The sequence below is a fragment of the Rhinopithecus roxellana genome, chromosome 9, assembly GCF_007565055.1.
Source record: "Rhinopithecus roxellana isolate Shanxi Qingling chromosome 9, ASM756505v1, whole genome shotgun sequence".
In the NCBI taxonomy this organism is placed as follows: Eukaryota; Metazoa; Chordata; class Mammalia; order Primates; family Cercopithecidae; genus Rhinopithecus; species Rhinopithecus roxellana.
Genome location: NC_044557.1, coordinates 132163855 through 132184691, shown reverse-complemented (window position 1 = coordinate 132184691; position 20837 = coordinate 132163855). Strand labels below are relative to the sequence as shown.

The 20837-nt window shown below is 35.4% G+C and overlaps 1 protein-coding gene across 3 annotated transcripts in view; it reads left to right on the top strand.

The window, feature by feature from the left end:
• Nucleotides 1-20837, top strand: part of C9H8orf34 (chromosome 9 C8orf34 homolog) — a 475930-nt gene that overhangs the window by 423498 nt on the left and 31595 nt on the right. For 2 of the 3 annotated variants that reach the window (XM_030937845.1, XM_030937844.1), the window contains exons 11-12: nucleotides 9133-9183; nucleotides 19869-19962. In XM_030937845.1, coding sequence (XP_030793705.1) covers nucleotides 9133-9183; nucleotides 19869-19962 — 145 coding nt within the window. The remainder of the gene's footprint in view (nucleotides 1-9132; nucleotides 9184-19868; nucleotides 19963-20837) is intronic. The other variant, XM_030937846.1, reaches the window with a different exon arrangement.

Genomic DNA, 20837 nt, shown 5'->3' with positions numbered 1-20837 from the left:
ATAAACTACTTGCATTTAAAAAATAGTTTTATCACCTAAATATGCATCCATTGACCCCAAAGTTAACCTTGCCAATTTAAAAATTCTGGCACATCCTTTAAGTTTTTTCAGTCTATAGGTGCCTCCTCCATCCCTTGCATTTGCTTACAGTTTAGCTGTTAAAGAATGCACCATTATATTCCTGGTGCAATTCAACGTGCTCCTTCAGTTCTCTATATTTTTCTGAAAATTATCTAGAAATAAAATAAAGCTCCTCTTTGGTATGACCATTCATTCATTCATAAATGCATTCATTCATAGAAATGGGATCTCACTGTTACTCAGGCTAGAGTGCAAGGGCACAATCATAACTCACTGTAACTTTGAACTCTAACTCCTGGGCTCAAGTGATTCTCCCACCTCAGTCTCCCAAGTAGCTGGGACTACAGGCATGTGCCACCACACCTAGATGGCATGGCTATTTAATATCTGATTGTTTCTCATTTTATCATCTTAGCAGCCAGTGATACTAAATACTGATAGCTATTTATTTGGTGATATTCTATTCTATCATTTCTTTTTTTATTTATTAGGTGGAATACTTTTGTTAAGAATCCTTTCCCTCACTTTGGTGAGCCAGTAATACAGTTCTGGTAGGAAAGTAGGGTACTTGCTTGATTTCTCTTTTTTATTTACCAGTGTTCAAGATAACGGATCATTTCTCTATTAGTTTCTGAAGATAACTCTTACTTTTGTTCAACTTAGTTGATACATCACAACACATGACAATTATTATCATTGCTAAGATCAAATCTTCCCATCTTTGGCTCATGAGAGCTCCTTCAAGTTTGTTTATGAGTCATTTTGCAGTGCCCCTGGTAGTCTCCGATAGCTTACTTGCTATTGGGTGGTACAGGATGCGCCAAGCTTATATTGTGTATTTCCTGCCCTACACATGGAATCAGCCATTTTTTGAAAATGGCTGATTTTTTAAAAAGTCTTAGCTTATTTTAGTAAGAAGTGATATTTCAAGGTGCCAGTCTGGTCACCAGGGCTGCTCATTGCCCCTGAGTGTGTCATTATTTCTATCTCTTTTCAGGGGACAGTTAGTTCACATCAACACTTTTAATTCAAATTAGAAAATATTAAGACTTTCATTTAACCTCCTTTCTTGTATCTTTATCTCCTATTTTTTCCATGCCAACAATTCTGGTTATCTATGATAAAGTGACTCTAGAATTAGAATACCTCATAATAACTCATTTTATTCCATATTACATGCATGGTAGTCTCAGAACAAAAATACTGATACATCTAACAATATGGATACTGAAAACAAATTTATTGCATATGCTTTCACCATTTTCTTGCAATTTGTAAGAGTCGTATGAAATCCGCAATGTCACAGGATATAGCCTCTGCATACTACATTCTCTTCAGCTGTCACGTGGTCTTTGTGCAAGCAACTGCATGTTAATACCACCAGTTCTCATACCTAGGCATTTTGGCTTTCTAGAGCTCTTTCCCTACTAGATCACTGGGTTCACACTCTTTTTTTAGTTTCCTAAGTATATTACTTCATTCTTCTTCTAGCATAAATCATTGCTATAAAAGTCTGATGGTAATATAAATATTTTCTCTTTAAAACTCGTGTGGTCTTTTTTGTCTAGATCCTTAAAAGATGTTTTTCTTATTAAAAAAATGCAATCAATTTGCTAGAATATATCATGTGGTAGTCATTTGATTCATTATTGTCAGGCAAGTAGTGCAATATGTAATTTCTTTTTTGTAATTTCAGGAAAGTTTTCTTGAATTAGAACTTTTTGCATAATTATTTTCCCTTGCTTTTTGTTTTCTTCCTTAAGATCTTCTGTTATCCTTATATTTGGTCTCCTCTGCCTGTCTTCAATGTTTGTCACTTTCTCTAAGATTTTTTTTTTAAAGAAAAATCTTTTATTTTTTTTTATTTTTAAACTTTCCCTCTTTTTCACTTTCTAGTTATTTTAAGGCATTATCTTGGTTTGTTTCTCCTTATGGTTTTTGCTTTTAGTCTATATTTTATTATTTTTTAAAAGTCCATTTTGAATCTTTTCATATTTTAGTATTACAAAGGTAATACTCATTCATAGCACTATATTTCCAAAAAAAATAAACATACACATATTATTATATATTTTTCTCAGTTCAAGGTGAAAGTTATATTCAATAATTACTTACAAACTCTAAGTAATCAGCAGTTTCTTCAGTGAGTTTATTGCACATTCAGCAACAATATCTATCCACCAATTTTTAAAGTGACTTAGCTCTTTTTTCCTACTGTTTCCTACTACAAACTTTATGATTTATATAGATTCTGTGTACATCTAGAGTCAGCTAAGATCTAGAATTTGTTTTCCTTCATTTATTTATTTTTCAGATGTTTACTTTTTATCTATATCACCAGACTCTGTTCCCAGATTTGGAAAACAAATAATAATTAAAAATAATTTTTGCCCTCCAACAACTCACAGTTAAGTAGAAAAGATGTAGAAAGTAACCAGTGAGCGCGAAATGTACTCTGATAAGGATAAGCATAGTCTCAAGGGAGCATATGAAGATGTGAGTGAGGGGAGCCGGGGATGGCTTTCTGACTTGAAAGACAAGGTAGAAGTACAAGGAAGAAGTTCCCAAGTAGATGGGGGGCAGGAGAGAAATCTGGCAAGTTTGCAGAGCTGTACATAATTTGCCAAGGCAGGAGACAGAAAAACCAATGATGAATAGGTCAATAGTGATACACATATTTACCAAATAATAATACCATACTTTCCAGTTGCCGAAATCTTTCAAGTTTTTAATACTCTGTTTAATTCATTATCTTATATAAAATACAACCCTCTGATTCTATTGTCAATCCCTCATAGCTGAAGAAACCCAGCTTCAGAAGAAAAGTTGTAACTCTCTAAGATATAATAGCTAATAATTTGCTGTTTTGACACATTAAAGCATTTTAGAAAGAATGAATGAATACTATTTTTTGTACATAATAGTGAAATAATATTATTTATTGACATAATCAACAAATATTAAGGAACATACACATGTTGGCACAGTGACTAGTTCAATGTTAAATGGATCTTTCTAGAGTCAACTGACCAATAATATATGCTTTAGTCTATTTCTAAGTCCATGCAATTACAAATAATTAATAGTAGCCATTCATTCTTCCAGTCATGTTCTCTCCTTCTGTCCCTTTTCTTGTCCAACATCCACTGATAAAAGTCACCACTCTTCCAAATATGGAGCCCCTTTTTCCTGGCTTTACCCTCCCACTTTTTCACATGGGAATGAAGGAAAGAGAAAAATAAAATGGCTTTTTTTTCAGCTAATAGTCATTTTTCAGAAAATAGGAAAGAACACTAAAATGTCTTAAGTCATTTAAAATTTAACATTCTTAGTGTTACGTTTTAGTCATTAGTCACATAATTGCTCCTTGTTTTCATCCTTTTAAGGCAAAGGCATTAACCACTAAAGGAACTGTTTATCTTAACATAAAAATCTTGGAAAAAATGATACAGCAGAATGAATCAACATTTTATCTCAAAATGTCACTGAGTTTTTGTCCTTAGCAATGCTAAATTTATCAAGTATTTTCTCTACCAGTAAAGGGGTCATTTTCAGAGAAATGTGGTCTGTGTTGATGCTATATTTATTTGGAAGATTGTGGGCAAATTTTCAACAATATTGTAAACAATATGGAAAAACATTGGTGGTAACTAAACAGAAATAGTATCTGGCATATATGTAGGTCTGAAAACAAACGTAACAATGTATTGGATACATCAATAATTTCAAAGACTTGAGCTTTCCAAAAATTTTTGAGATTCTAAACCACTGTACCTAGTTTTTCATTAATTGGAAATAAATCAATGCCTGTTCTTTTGGACATGAGTAGTAGCTGCTGCCTATAGAGGTTGTTGAGTTCAGAAAGCTGAATTTCGATCTCTTCATCATCTATCATAAATATGGTTACTCTGGGTAATAATGCAGTGGGAAAACACAACATATAACCATCATATTAGCAGCTGCATTCCAGGAAATTATAGTATGAAATTAGGAAGTGATATATGATGTTGATATCTCTGTATCTGAAGATACAGCACACCTTTCAGTGAGTAGTATAACTGGTGTTCTTCATTGCAATGCTTGTGGTTTCACATATTTCTTCTGTTGTGTCTGGGCCTTTACCCCAAATTTTCCTTCTTCCTAATGTGAGTCTTCCTCCTTAAGCAGCTCCTTTATCTGGACTAATGATTAAGACTTCAGGGCTAGACATTTTTTTTTTTTTTTTTTTTTTTTGGCTCAGGTGCTATTCTCTCCACTTTGTCTCCTTCCTCACATGTATGCAGAGGCTACAACAGTTCCCCAGCCCATTGGAGTGCTCAATACATGTGTGCTAAAAAAGAAAATGAAAGACTAGATGCCTTTCCTCTGACTTTTTCCCAAGCATCATAACCTTACCTGTGGCAAATAACTTTTGCTTTGTATTCTAACCACTTGTATATGTGTTTTCAAGGTAAACTTTTTATAGTAGTAATTAGCTCTTGTTCAGCTCTTTGTCCCAACACCTAACACAGTATATGGCACACGACAAGTGCTTAATAAATACCTGTGGAAAAAATGATGGGTGAAGTTTTATGGGCCCCTTGGGTTAGAAATGTCCTGGCCATTCATATCGAGCTCCCATTCTTCCATGGGTTCCAAATACCTCAGGTAGTTCTTAACAGAGAGTGCTCTGTAGGTTAGAATTATTGTTTAGTTTCCTTGGAAAACAGATGAGAAGAAAAATTATTCTGGTAGAAGTAGGTTTCTCATGGAACTTTTTAAAAGAGAGTTAACATCAGTGGTCTTAGACATATGATGTTTGTGAATAAATGTACCCTACACGCAAGTGCCAGTCTGTTTGCATTTTGTCTAAGAATTAGTGAAAGATGAATAGAAAATACTTACTGATTGAAAGAAGAGAAGCATAGTATAATAAAAGTGGCAATGGATGGAGGACAGTGTGGTTCTAGTTCTATCTCACTCTCTACGATTTTCCATTTCACTGAGAATGTTTCCTTAACTATAAATAACCAGGGGGACAAAAAGAGCCTTCATCTCCGACAGCCATCATCCCATGCAATATACTAAGCAGTAATCACATCAGCCTCTTTGTCCCCCTTTCCCTGAGTTTATAATATATTAATATTTTCTAATTTACATTTAAACACTTACCTTAACTGTGATTATATTAAAAACTCATAAGTGAAACCATATTTCAGAAAGACCCTTTCTTTCTTTCTCTTCTTTCTTTCTTTCTTTCTTTCTTTCTTTCTTTCTTTCTTTCTTTCTTTCTTTCTTTCTTTCTTTCTTTCTTTTCTTTTCTTTCTTCCTTTTCTTTCTTCTTTCTTTCCTTCCTTCCTTCTTTCTCTCTTTTTTCTTTCTTTCTCTCTTTCTTTTTTTCTTCCTTCCTTCCTTCCTTCTTTCTTTCTTTCTTCTTTCTTTTCTTCTTTTTCTTTCTTTCTCTTCTTTTTTCTTTCTCGTTCTTCTTTCTTTCTTTCTTTTCTTTCTTCTGTCTTCTTTATTTCTTCTTTCTTTCTTTCTTTCTTTCCTTCTTTCTTTCTTTCTTTCTTTCTTTCCCTTCTTCCTTCCTTCCTTCCTCCTTCCCTTGCCCTTCCTCTTCCTTCCTTCCTTCCTCCTTCCTTCTTCCTTATTTTCTTCTTTCTCTTCTAAGACATAATTTCCATGTGTTCTTTCCTTTTTCTCCTTCACATGCCCCGTCTGCCTCTCCTTGTATCGTCTCCCCCCTCTTTGTTTTTCAAAGGAAATTGCATTATGGCATTTTTTATTCATTCCCAGGTAATTACCAAATACTATGTCACTAGGATGACTTGATATTTAAAATACCTGTTCTTTAAAATTAAGAAAAGGACAACTGAAACTGATAGCTTTGTGCTTTGAAGGATATTTTATTTCATTAGTGATCCCAGTGAGAGGGAGGAGGGAATGCTGGCATTTCACTGGTCCGGTGCTGGCAATGGGGAACCTGAGATAGACGTATTGGATCAAGTCTCTTGACTGGGGCCATCTCTTCTGACCCTACGAATCAGAGATCCTGATGCCTTATTCTTTGTTGTGTCCACTTGGCCTTGTGCCACACTTGCATTCTTCAAAATGTTAGTTTCTTCTGTATTTTCCTCCAAGAGTGTTTTTGTTTTTGTTTTTTTTAATTTTTACTTTTTTCTTTTGGGATGGAGTCTTGCTCTGTCACCCAGGTTGGAGTGCAGTGGCATGATCTCAGCTCACTGCAAACTCCACCTCCCAGGTTCAAGTGATTCTCCTGCCTCAGCCTCCCAAGTAGCTAGGATTACAAGTGCACCACCACGCCTGGCTAATTTTTGTATTTTTTTGGTAAAGACAAGGTTTCACCATGTTGGCCAGGCTGATCTTGTGCTCCTGACCTCAAGTGATCCACCTGCCTTGGCCTCCCAAACTGCTGTAATTATAGGAGCGAGCCGCCATACCAGCCCCTCTGAGAGTCTTTTGCTTTATGCTCCTGATTCACTGGTGTCACCCATTTCAGTGACTTTTGAATGGCAATTACAACTAAACTGGTTGTATGGCCCTTGAAACAAATGGTATTGTGTAGGTTTCTCCTTTCCTGTAATGCACATATGACACTGACACTAAGGAAAGAAGCAAGACTGTCAAGAAGCTTGCTTTATTTATAGTCAATCATTAAGAAAACCCACGGTCATCACCAGGTCTGAGCAGAACACTGCAAATGTCCAGACAAATGGGAAAAACCATGCACTCCAGCTCCAAGGAAACACATTGCCCTCTTCAGTGAGCTCCCAGAAACTGCTCTCCAGCATCTCTCACTGTTAGCCCTCAAATGTGCAAAGGCCAACCAGGCAAGCCTCTCAGGCTGGCTGCTCCAGAATGCACATCTGTAACTCCGAGCAATTTGCCACGTTCTCTTACTCCTAGCCACCTAGGCAGAGGAGAAAGGATGATTAGCACATAGAGGATTGACTGGTTCTGTCATGAAAGAGCCCATGGCACTCCCAGATTAGTTGTCCGAATGAGGGTGAGATAGTGTGGCAAGTTCACCTCTAAGAAACAGTTTATCTGAAATAAGTTCTCAGCCTTCTCTGTGTGCTTTGAGTTAAATTCCTCACAGCTTGAAGGATTTATATGAACTTAATTTTTCCCAATAGTTCATGCTTTAAGCAAATAGAACTATCTTATCTCTCACTATCTTATCCATTGAAAATCCTACAAGCTTGGAAGCATTTGGAAACATTTAAACTACGGCATGTTAATGTTTTGCCAGTAGAAATATGATTTAGGAAGAAATATTACCACCTTTGTGATTTAACCTGTGATTTCTAAGTTTTGGGGAATACCAGCATTTTATTTCTAGCTCAATTTTTGTTTTGACATGTACATGCCTCCTTCTGTCTTCCCCAAGTGCTTACAAGAATACATCACAATTTAAAAAAAAAAAACTGAAACAAATTTAATTGTGTATGTTTTAAATTGTTGTATTTCAGTGACATAGAAGAGCGTCAGACTAGGCCGAGCGTAGTGGCTCACGCCTGTAATTCCAGCACTCTGGGAGGCTGAGGCAGGCAGATTACCTGAAGTCAGGAGTTTGAGACCACCCTTTCCAACATGATGAAACCCTGTATTTACTAAAACAACAACAACAACAACAACAACAAAATTAGCTGGGTGTGGTGGCGCATGTCTGTAGTCCCCGCTACCCTGGAGGCTGAGGCAGGCGAATCACCCGAACCCAGGAGGCAGAAGTTGCAGTGAGCTCAGGAAAAAAAAAAAAAAAAAAAAAGAAGAGTGTCAGACTAGAATTCAGTACACACAATGCTCCTCCTTTCTCCTTGACTTAGGGCACTTCACTCTACCCCTTTTGGCTTCAGTTTCCCTAAGTATTAAATTGGCCTGAGGTTGTCTTGCCCTCAATGAGATAATATATGTGTCGGTCATTGGAAAGTTATAAAGATTCTGTAGAAACAAATGTAAACTTTTAGCACATTTATTTAATTATCTTTTAAAAACATATGGTGTCCTAGAATTTATAATTTCATGATATTTCAGAATTTATTTCCAAATGTCTCTCGTCACAGAGTATAAAAGCATAACTTATCCAAAGCACCAAGTTGTTTGACAATTTTAATCACCAATGTTAGATGAGTTTGGGATATATGTTTAATTTGATTTTATAAATTTCAACCATTTGAATCTGTGATTACTAGTGCTCAGTGAAGTGCTAGTAAAGACACAGATGATGGAGAATTCACTAATTACATACTAATAGGTTAAGAAAGACTTAATGTAAAGTCTGGATATAAAGGTTAATGGTCTGTCCTCTATCTAAAAAATATTTTTAAGTCCGTGTTTTAGATCCTCACACACATTTACAGAATATAGAATTTGTGACTTCTTTCCTTAATCTAATTATAAGACTATATTTATAACATTAATAACAGAAAATGTTATACAATTTGTTTAGCATTCTGTGCCAAGATTTAGTTAGTTACTCTAGCTGCTCATTTGTTAACATGAATTAAGATCCACACGAGATCATGTCCTTTGCAGGGACATGGATGGAACTGGAAACCATTATCCTCAGCAAACTAACACAGGAACAGAAAACCAAACACGGCATGTTCTCACTTATAAGTGAGAGCTGAACAATGAGAACACATGGACACAGGGAGGGGTATAACACACACTGGGACCTGTTGTGGTGGTGGAGGGAGGGCAAGTATCAGGATAAATAGCTAATGCTTGCGGGGTTTAATACCTAGGTGATGGGTTGATAGGTGCAGCAAACCACCATGGCATGTGTTTACCTATGTAACAAACCTGCACGTCCTGCACATGTATCTCGTAACTTAAAATAAAATATATTCAAAAACTTGAAAGATTTATTGTTGTTTTATAAAATTTCTTATCTTTTTCAAAGAGTAAGAAGTTGGCAAACTAACAATCCCACAAGGTGGGAGAATAGCAAATATTTGGTGTTGCTCTCAGATCTCACTCTCCATGATTCTTTCACTCTTCTTCTCTCCTTCTCCTGACCTTTTCAACCCTCTTCCTCTTTACCTCTAGGGAGAAGCCTCCAGTGGAGCAGGACACTCACTGAAAAACTACATGGAAGAAGTGAGTTTTAAGGTTGCTTTATAATGTAGTCTGAAATCAGTCTATGATACAGGATGAAGCACTCACTTGGGCTTTCTCCATCTGCCTGTAGGGTTTCTAGTCTGTGCTCAATGGTCATGTCCACAAAAACCAGAAAATAAATAATATGTTAGCAAAATAGTTTTTGGTTCTCATTGGGAGAAAGATACTGTATATCAGTTCAGTGATCCTGAACATGAAAGTAAAACTGCATAAACCATGGTACTAATATATATTTTTATACACAAACATTTGTTGATGTTCAAATAAATGAGAAAAATAAATAAATGAGTTTACATTGGAGTGTACACAAAAAAAGACACAACCATTGTTCTTATTGAAAAAACAACCTGTACTAGGTCTGGATCCATTCATGGGACAAATGGTCATTGGGAATGATATTCACACATGCCATTATGCAAAGGGCTGTCCCAACAATTAAATATATGCTAGATTTCACTTGAAAACTTTTTAAACTTCTGGGTTTATTATTTTTGGAGATATCCAAGGGTCATCTGTGTCATGGAACTTTGGACTGATGGGAAACTATTTCGGAACTCTCAGAGAAACCAGTGGACAGAGCCCATCAAACTAGGCCTGAAGCCAGACCTCCGTGGCCACTAAATTAGCTATCTAAATCCGCTACAGTTGGAGGGAACTGGGAAACAGTTTGGTGATGCTAAGAATCGCCTACAAGGATTTTGTGGTTGCCTAAGCTCTTGGTTCAGCATTCCCCACTTAACGGTGGATCTGTGGGTGATGGGCCACCTCCACAAGAGGGATGGCTGATGCCTCTTGTAATATGTTCTGTCTAGGTCTAACCTCATGTTCCCACCTGGAGAGCACTGAGGTGCTGGGCCAAGACATGGGCTGCATGCTGATGATAGAACTTATGAATAAATCTTCTTCTAATTTTGTAGTTCTCGTCCAAGAAAAACAGGCTTATTTTCTTCATAATTACCAATGTGCAATGTAAATGTACATGTTGTACACAAGTGTAAATGCTCAATGTGGCAAGAAGTTTGAGAATTTGTGCCTTTTCACTTAAAGTACTTAAAGGCTATTGTTCCTCAGACTGTGGTCCTCTGACTACAACAATGCCATCATCAGGGGGCTTGTAAGAAATACAAAATCTTGGGGCTCAGCCCAGACCCAAATAATCAAAATCAACATCCTAACATGATCTCCATTTGATTGGAAAGCATCCTAAGTGCCAAGAAGCTCTGCCCTAAAGTGTCTTTTCCAACGTTCTTTCTAGGGAGTAACTGTGTGCATCACTGAAAACTCCCAATTTTGTTTAAAAATCTCCAATTTCATATAAAATAGGTAAAGAGAAAACCTTTATTTATAAATTTATATCTTGCTTACTCATCTACTCTCAATAATAATTTTTTGTCTGAAATAAAATACACAAAATCTCTCCAGTTTTAGAGGTTCATTACTGGCTTTCAGTTTGAATTTTGCAAAACATGTGAACTACCTTTCTTAGGGGCTCAGTATTACTCAGTATTTTCATCTACTATTGACTTATACTGAGATTTTAGCTCTCTCTTAAGTCAACAGATGACCATTCTTTACAGTAAAACTAAGACCTTAATTAGTAAACTATGAACTTCCTACTAATTGGCTTTTCTCACAGATAATCCATTTATGTATTAGAAAATATATATGTTCTTAAACTCTTCTCCATGGAGAACATGTTTAGAATGTGAGCCATAACATGATAGTCTTTTGTCTTTTCTCACTCAGGCTTTTATTTCACTTTTTCTTTTTTGTGTGTGTTAGTAGAAACGGTAAACAATAAAAAACAGTATTTATAAATGTTAGAAGCATTGAGGCTAAAACTGGCTAGCAAACATTTGCTTTTATTTAGTACACAATGAAACTCACATAAACCATAGTGTTTACATTTTTAATATATTTAACATTTCTTACTAAAGTTTGAACAACTCTCTGCAGATCAAACTCTCTTTTTTTCATCTAGTTTTATAATGAGACAGAATCATAACCACATGAAATTAGACAATTTTGTTTAGATCTGAATCAAAACTACAGAGATGATATGGTCTTCTCTAAAAGTAAAGCTAAAATGGAGCCTTATTCAACATCTTCTATTTTTTAATGTATTATTTGACTAAGATTTATGATTTTGACCAAATAAAAAATGAAATATTTTATAATTGCCTACATTTCTTTGTCCTCAAAATAGCTCTGATAGTTAAATTTTTAAAAATATTACATGCTTTTTACATCTAAGACACTTGATAACTTAAGGTGGGAATAATTTTACGTCATAGAAATCTTAGTTTTTGGATTATATTAACTTTCATTTGAAAAGTGTATAATTTAAAATAACTTATCAAATTCAATCAGTTCCAAATCTAGATTGTCATAATTTTTGTAGAAAAGTTAATCCATTTAAAATATCACATTACCAGGACCAAGCTGGTGGCTCATGCCTATAATCCTAGAACTTTGGGAGACTAAGGCAGGAGGATTGCTAGAGGCCAGGAATTCAAAATCAGCCTGGGCAACATAGTGAGATCCTGACTCTACAAAAAATAAAAAAAAAATTAGCCAGGCATAGTGGCACACACCTATAGTCTCAGCTCTTCAGGAGACTGAGGCAGGAGGATTGCTTCAGCCCAGGCGTTTGAGTCTGCATTGAGCTGTGAGCTCACCACTACACTCTAGCGTGGGTGACAGCGTAAGATCTTGTCTCTGAAACACACACACACACACACACACCAGATGAATAATTGGGAAGCAGCGTAGTACACTGGTTAAAAATCCCTTAATCATTAGTGAAATGTAGTCATTTAAATATATATGCATCAGGTAAGTATTGTCAATTTAAATGATTAAGAAGTCACAAAGAACTAGACTGAAGTCAGTGATTTCATGTGAGATTCCTCACACCCTTAGGAAGTTAGTTGGTGAGGGCCAGAGGCAATACGCATGGGAGTGCGAACTTACTGGCAGTGTGGCAGCTTCACAATCTCTCAGGATGTCAAACAGAGTTAAAAGCACCAGACAGGTCTTTTCAAATCTGTTGAGGTTGGCTTTACCAGACGTGCCATCTGAACGAGAAAGGGGATCAATTCTGTGCATCACAATATCCTGGAATCACTTTGGATGCCGGTTTTGGCCTGCTTGTTGTCTTGTTTCTCGTGTGTACTATTCTGCTATCTCTGGCGTAAAGAAGTTTCAATTCTACCTCTGATGGAGAGTGTTCCCTGTACTCAATAAGAGAAAAATTACTTTTTATCATTCATGAAGGTTTACTTTTTTAAATTTTAAATAATTATTATTAATTATCATAGTTTTATTTTACTTAGAAAACTGGGAAATGAAGATCTTTTTTCAAGAAAATCCTATTTTGCCACTAACATTCATTAAGAACAGAGACATGCTAAATCATAATGTTTAAAAAAGTTATAACATGGCACTCAGACAGATATAAAATGGATACATGTGAAAGATTTATTTAACTGATAAATTAATGAGGGAACAAATAAAGCATTCCAATGAGTTCAAAGAAGAATTAAACCCTCACTTACATCGTCATAAAGGAATGCTGAAATGACATTATAAATAGTTGGAAAAATTGGCAAATTTAATCACTATCCATAGGATAACAATCTATTGCATTCCAATGGACACGATTTGCACTTATATGGACAAAAAGCATTTGCACTGCTACCATTTTCTACAAATTCCATAATTGTAAAATAGCTAAAGTCAATGAAAGTTCCCGAGCTTCTGTAAAATCAGATAACTGGCATGCTCGAAAAATGACTTCTTTTTCATTGATAAATCCAATCATCTTTTGTTTTTTTTTTTCCTAAATCTTTTACAAATTCATACTACAATTTCCTTGGAAAGAAAAGCCACGAAGTGGAATGAGTTGGAAAGGAAGATGAAGTACAATCCCAATATATAGTGTAGGATAGCAAAATAGTCATATAAATTTATTTAAGTATTTTGCATTTACTTTGTAATGTTTTTCACAACCTATCGTATTTGAATAACTTCGTTATTACTCTCTCTCTTTTATTTTCCCAGATTCTATTAATTTATACTAATAGTTCCTAATTTTAAGTAACTTTTACAATTCCCAAAATAAATAGGCTTCATAAGTAAAATTCACTTACAAATCCCCCAGCTCATGCCTGTAATCCCAGCACTTTGGGAGGCTGAGGTGGGCAGATTGCAGTCCAGGAGTTAGAGACCAGACTGGGCAATATGGTGAAACCCCATCTCCACACAAACACACACACACACATCATGGATAGTATGAACCATTTCATTAACAAATGCAAAAAGAAAGTTATTATGAACTTTACAAATTTAGCTGTGTACATTATATAAAGGGAATTTCATTTTAATGGAAGTGATTTTTAATGGAAGGATTAATTCTTTGTCAGTGGAAGCAGTCCATTACATGTATCCAGAGTGGAGTATGACTTTGTTTTATATGTACTGTGCTTCAGGGAACCTTATTTTATAGGGATTACATGGTTATAGAAGTAAAATTAAAGTGATTAAACCATTTTGAAAGATGGAAACTGATGTTTTGTGCATTAGTGACATATTAATACCAAATGAAAAGAAATACTTAGTTGATTCAGAATTAAAGTAGCCAATGGTAGAAGTTTGAGCAAAGAAGTAAAGAAGTAATTTTTTTTTCCTGAAATACACTGAACTTTCAGGGCCACATATGATAAATCACTGATTGTTTGCATTCAGAGAATCTAAAAATAAGCTCTTCATGTGGATCAACAATGCTGTTGAAGTCTGTAAAGCACTTATTCTGTTAGCAGATAGAATAATATATCGATTCAGAGCTAGCAACCATTTTCCATGTGATAAATATCACTATTTCCCACCATTCCTAGTCCCTGTACATTGGCTATCATTATGGTGAAAGTGTTTTAGAAAAAGAATGAATAGCATTTCTTCTAAAAGTAACACAAAAAAGTTGCTCTTAGGAATATAAAAAAGTTTGTACTACACTCAGATACAGTTTAATATTCTTATGGAAAATGTATATTTGAATAAGTTGGCAAAGAGGGACGCGTCAGCTTTTGTATTTTAAAATGTTCAAGATTTTAGCTCCTTGACCCCATCAAAAAGAATTATATGTAGCCTTATGGGCTGAGTTTTAGGCATACATAGTGCTGCCTGTTGGCACTGATAAAGTGAACAGGTGTGTTATATTACTAGCTCTATTCCGGGGAAACCAAAGTAAAACATTTAAATCATCCATTAACAGTAATATTTGTACTATCTTTGTGATTCCAATAATTCAACATTTTAAAGCTCTTCCCAAACTACATATTTTACCAAGTTCCATTTGTACTTTAGGCAATTTACATTAAATAGAGAACAGTTGAGTGCTGCTTATCTGTTCAGGAATAAAGCCATTAAAACCGAAAACCAATCGGTAGTATTGCTTAATATTCTGAACTACTGTGGGAAAATAATAACACAATTGATTTATTACTCATATCTTTTTCATGAAAACAAATTTCAGTATTTCAATCCAAAAGCTAAATAAGCAAAATATTTTTAAATTAAAAACACTTTTTCATGATCACTTTAAATTTTTCTGTTTTATAGGAATTACTTCAGCAATTTCATTTTCCCTTATGTATCCAAAATGTCTATTTTTCATATTTCTTCTTTGAACATCAGAGACTCTGTTCCGTTTTTTAAAAACTGCAGCTGTGTGATTTCCCTCTCTGTTAAATAAACATTTCTGAAATTTTACTTCTGTTATCTTCTACATAGCTATTGAATTTTAAATCCACAATTTTTTACACTTATGCTATTTTTTTGGTATAGCTTAGCAAGACCAAATTTAGTAATTAATAAATTTTTAAAAAATCAGGTTAAGTCCTTACGATAAACACTGGTTTATACCTAAATGGTATATTCCAAGATTGAGTTTTTTTTTGTTTGTTTTTTTTGTTTGTTTGTTTGGTTGGTTTTTTGCTGACTTTTCCTGCAATAGCCCGTCTAGTGCCTCTCACCTTCTATTATCTAAAGGTATCTAGACCTAGATAGATACAACTTAGGAAGTACAAGAGATCATCTAATCCGGTAACTATCCCATTCTATCCCAAAAGAGAATTTTACACGCCTTGGATTCACCAGGACAGAATGCTGTGCCTTCTGACCCCTGGGGCAATGAGTTTCCACTGTGGAGCCTATCTCTCATATGATAGGAATTTAAGTTTTAATCCAATTAACAGACCATTTTAAAGAGCTGCTTATGCTAAAAACTTTGTGCTTTTATTTTTAAAATGAAAATCACTTTTGAGGCTGGGCATGGTGGCTCACGCCTGTGATCCCAGCACCTTGGGAGGCAGAGGTGGGAGTATGGCTTAAGCCCAGGAGTTGAAGACCAGTCTGGGCAACTGAGAGAGACCCTGTCTCTACAAGGAGTTAAAGAAAAAAAAAAAGAAAAAGTTATTGAGGCGTGGTGGCACGTGCCTGTAGTTCCAGCTACTCCTGAGGCTGAGAGGGGAGAAGGGCTTGAGTCCAGGACATCTGAGGCTGCAGTGTGCCATGTTTGTGTCACTGCACTCCAGCCTGGGCAATAGAAAACACGTCTTAAAAAAAGAAAGAAAAAAAAAAAGAAAATTATTTTGAAATTTGGTTTTGCTTTCTTTTGTAAAAGGAAAATTTGGGGGCCCCCAAATTACTAATCTAAAGGGAAAACTCAAACTGGAAATGGCTCAAGGCAAACCTGCCTCCCACTCTGTTCAAAACCATCCCGCTGCTCACTGAAATAGAAGCATTATCTGATGGCCTCCTTTGGAACACTTTATCAGAAACTCAAAAGAATGCAACCTTTTTATCTCTTACCTACCTGAGACCTGGAAGCCCCTCTCTGCTTCAAGCTGGAGCTCTCTCCACTTTTCTGGATGGAACCAATGTACTTTTACATATATTGATTGATGTGTCATGTCTCCCTAAAATGTAGAAAACCAAGCTGTTCCCCGACCACCTCGGGCACATGTCACCAGGACTTCCTGAGGCTGTCACAGGCGTACATCCTCAACCTTGGCAAAATAAACTTTCTAAATTAACCGAAGCCATCTCAGATATTTAGGGTTCACACTTTCAATTTTAAAAATAAATGTTTTTAGAACAGTTTTTGATGTCCAGAATTATTGGATAGATAATACAGAGAGTTGCTATGGCTCTTATTCAGTTTTAAGTATTACTGGTATTTTGTTAGTATGGGGCACTGGTGACAGTTAACAGGCCAGTATTGATACATTATTAGTAACCATATCTGTACTGTGTGCAGCTTTTCACCACTTTTCCCTGTCATTTTCTCTTCCATGATCGCATCCAGGATCCACATTATGTTTAGTCATTGTGTCTCCTTAGACTTTTCTTGGTTGTGACCCTTTCTCACAACCAAGCTTTCCCTGTGTTTAAAGATCACAGTGGCTTTCAGGAGTGTAGCTCAGATATTTTGCAGATTGTTCTTCCGTTGATATTTCTGTGATATTCTCATCATAATTAGATTGGGTTAACGTGCTTTTAGGAGGAAGACCACGGAGGTAAAATTTAATTTTCATCGCATCCTGTCAAGGGTACATCCTATCAATATGCCGTATTACTGTTTATGTTGACCTTGGTCACCTGGCTAGAGATAAGGTTTGTCAGGTTTCTTCACTGTAAAGTTACTTTAATCCTTTCCCTATCCCTACTGAACTGTTGGAAAGAAAGTCACTAAATACAGCCCACACTTAAAAAGTGGGAAGTTTTTCTCCACATCTTTAAGGGTGGAGAATCTACATAAATTATTTGAAATGCTCCTGTCTACATATTTGCCTATTCTATTCTCATCCATTCATGTATTTATTTGAACATTTATTTTTATCTGTATGGAATTACAGATATTTATTGCATATTTTGGATAGTGACCCAATACTGGCTTATTTATTTTGTTGCTCAAATTGTTCTAGCTTTGGCTACTGACAGCTTTTTCAGTTAGTCCCTTATCTTTTTTACTTACATACTTCCATAATTGTGTGTGTGTGTGTGTGTGCGTGTGTTTTCCAGTACTTTCTTGCTTTTTTTTTTTTTCTTGAGCTACCAGATGTTCCACCTTATCTTGTACATTTCCTCCCTCAGTCCTAGGGGGTCCAATCATTTATCCAGAAACCAAGACTGGGGTGATAGGTGTGTTAATTGCTACTGAGTGTCATTGCTTCTAAGTCTTCTCAGCTGCCAGAGTAGAGAAACATATGCATATACATGAATATGGGCCATGCATGGTTGCTCACACCTGTAATCTCAGCTACTTGGGAGACTGAGGCAGGAGTATCACTTGGGCCCTGGAGGTTGAGGTGCATCATCATCTCACCACTACACTCCAGCCCAGGCAACAAAGTGAGACTCTGTCTCAGAAATAAATAAATAAATAAATAAATAAATAAATAGAAATATATATCAACATTTCTATGTGTAGCCATCTGTATATATAGTAAGGTAAACACGAATTCATACTGACGTCTTCAACTCTAATACATTATGCATGGATCATTCTAGCCTCTTTCTCTGCTTATCTGTAAATTGCCACACCAGCAGTGAGAAATCTGCCTCCCATCATCCATTTACTTTACTGTTCATTTCCAGAGTACATGTATAGTGGTTTCAGAATTGTTAACCTGTACGCCCATGGAAAGCAAGTTTATCAACTAGAGTATAGTGCGTATGTATAGTTCCTTTAGCCTTTGGTCTTACAAACTCCACTCATTTTCAAAGTTAGTTACGTTAGCACCTTATTTCCTCCCCCTTCGATGCGGTTGTTTCATACATCTATAACACATTTATGTTCTTTCTTTCTTGGTATATTGCGTTTCATTCTGGGATTCCCCAACTTACAAATTGATTTTTTTTCATTTGCCTACATTAAAGTTTATGCTGTGGTATAAAATTCTATGAGTTTTGACAAATGCTTAATGTCTTGCATTTGCCATGATAATATCACACAGAATAGTTTTACTGCCCTGAAATATATCCTGTGCATCACACAACCAACCCACCCCTCCACTTCCAAACTTCTGGAAAATTGTGCTGTTTTGAAACTCTAGATTGGGGCTGAACATCTCCAGAATTTGATATCAAAATGAAAGACATGGCAGATAGAATATTTATTTCATAAAGGAACTGTTTTAAACAAAGTAGGCATTTAATGACTGGTGGTGTCATGTTTCTTAAATATCAAGGGTTGTGGAACTTTATTTTAACTTGTTAGCATTTGTCTGAATAATAATAAAGCACAATATCTCATGCTGGAGAAAAATGTAATTGAAAGAGGGTGGAGATGATGAGTGAATTTGAGAGATAAAGAGTGAACTGACAGATCATATTGATTTTATGTTTTTCATTTTCAAAATATGTTTGAAAACATGTTATTGAGTCATGGCTCACTAAATTTAAAGTTGTTATTTTGTTAAAGAGGAGAACTATCTCTCCCCTCTCCTTCCTTTTTATCCTTCAGCCTCTCCTTTCTTTTCTTCCTTACTTCCTCCTATATGAATGTTTACCCAGTAAGTCCCTATTTTGTGCAAAGGATATAATAGATGCTAGGAATGCATAGGTGAAAAAAATTATTTATGACCTAAAGGGCCTTTCTTATTCTTTTTGAGGAAGGAAGAGATGAAGGTATAAGTATTACATGGTATTATTCTATTGGTATAACAGGCACATAGAGGAATAGAGGAGTAACTCTGCCTTGCAGGATCAGGGAAGACTTCCAGTAGAAGTGATCCTAGAGCTTTGCAGAAGTGTTAATGTTTAAGACAGATAAGGAAATGCATTGTAGAGCTACCAGTTAATTATAGCTGGAGTGGTCAAGGTGGGACTGAGAGAGTAGTGTGATAGAACATGTTAGACAAGTATGGATCATGCAGGGCTTTGAGTTTAAATCTTACCCAGGGAATAATGATAGAGACACTGAAAAATTATAAGCAAGGTGGTGATTACATCATATGGCATCTTAAAAAGCATGCTTTGGCAGGTGACTGGTGGGAGAATTAGACAGGATATGATACACGATCCTGGAAAGTTTCCCAGATGGCTATTACTACAGTCAGGGTGGGAGATAATGAGGATCTGCTTTAGTTCAATAACAGAAGGGAAGGAGCAGCAAGGAAGTATATGAGAAATATGTTAACAAACTTTAGAAAGTGAGAAGAGGAAGGAGGCAGTGAAGTAATACTAGGAGAGTAAAATTGAAGATGTTCTCTAAATCCCATTCATCTTTGTTCTCATTAAAGGGAATTTGAAACCTTGATGGTAAAGAGGCATGTTTTATGCAATTTTATATTGAATATTTCATAATTATGTTTCCAAGAATGAGTGTCAACATTTCCATAAAAATATTAATTCATGAGGATAGAGTTCAGATATTTATTTACTCTAAATGTTATTAAAAGAAGAATGTAAAAAATGAGTTGAGTTTGTAGTTCATCTATGACATGAAAATGAAGTTAAACTTAGAGCTTTCCTTTTTTTAATGAGGAAATTATTCTGATAGTTTTTGAAGATGCAATTCATAAAGATTGAAGTAATCACCCATATTAATGTTCACGATATCAAAACAGAGTTTAATCTAAAATAAATTTGTTCTTTGGCAGGATGAATCCTTAAAGCAACTGCAGGTAGTTCATCAACCATGGATCTTGCCAAGTGACACAGAAAGTGAAGGAGTGGAAGCAGAACAAGAGAAACGTGAGTAGACACTATTGTTTATTGACAAATTTCTTTTACCAGAAGGAAATCCATAATAAAGGTATTTCACTTTCATAGCAATAAACCACTTCTATTAAAAAAAAAAATCCCAGATTCTATTAGGAAGAACACGTAAAGACAAGCTATCCTTCAGGTCTACGTCTTCATTCAGTAACATCTTAATCGTGGTACAGAGACTCATAAACCAACTTTCCGGGAAAACAAAGTAATTATTCTTCCTGAAGACCAACATAGATTGTCTAGTTGGAATATGAATCTTCTATGAATAGTCTGCAATTATATCAGTGATAATTTATAATTATTTTCAAAATTTCAAAGTATGTCAGGATCAGCTGATTATTATATATGAAATTATATTCATTAGTTAAATGAAGATATTTACATATGTAAACACTGTTCTAAGTTCACAAAAACAGCTAATATTATAAGATAACTGAAGACAAATAGACTAATGACTCTTGGTTTAAGTCACCATATTCTACTAATAATGAGGAATGAATTACTCTACTAATGCCATGACTCAGTGCATGCTCTCCAGGGTTTATTGAAATTGTAAGACATATGGGCCCAGAAATCTGATTGAGAAGTTAGTATCAAATTTTATATATTTATTTTTCTAGTGGTAGCCCTCAGAGAGAAATAACAATTGTATGTGATAATGTAGCCCTCACAATAATTGGTGTGATGTGATGAATAAATAATTCTTCTGAGCCGTAAACATGAGAAATACTTATATGTTACATAGGTAGCATTGTAATCACACATCTGGGGAATCCAGGAAATTACACTTCCAGGCTAAAAGCCATTTTAAAATGTTCTTATCCCACTTCACCATACTGCAGGCTTATGTGGTC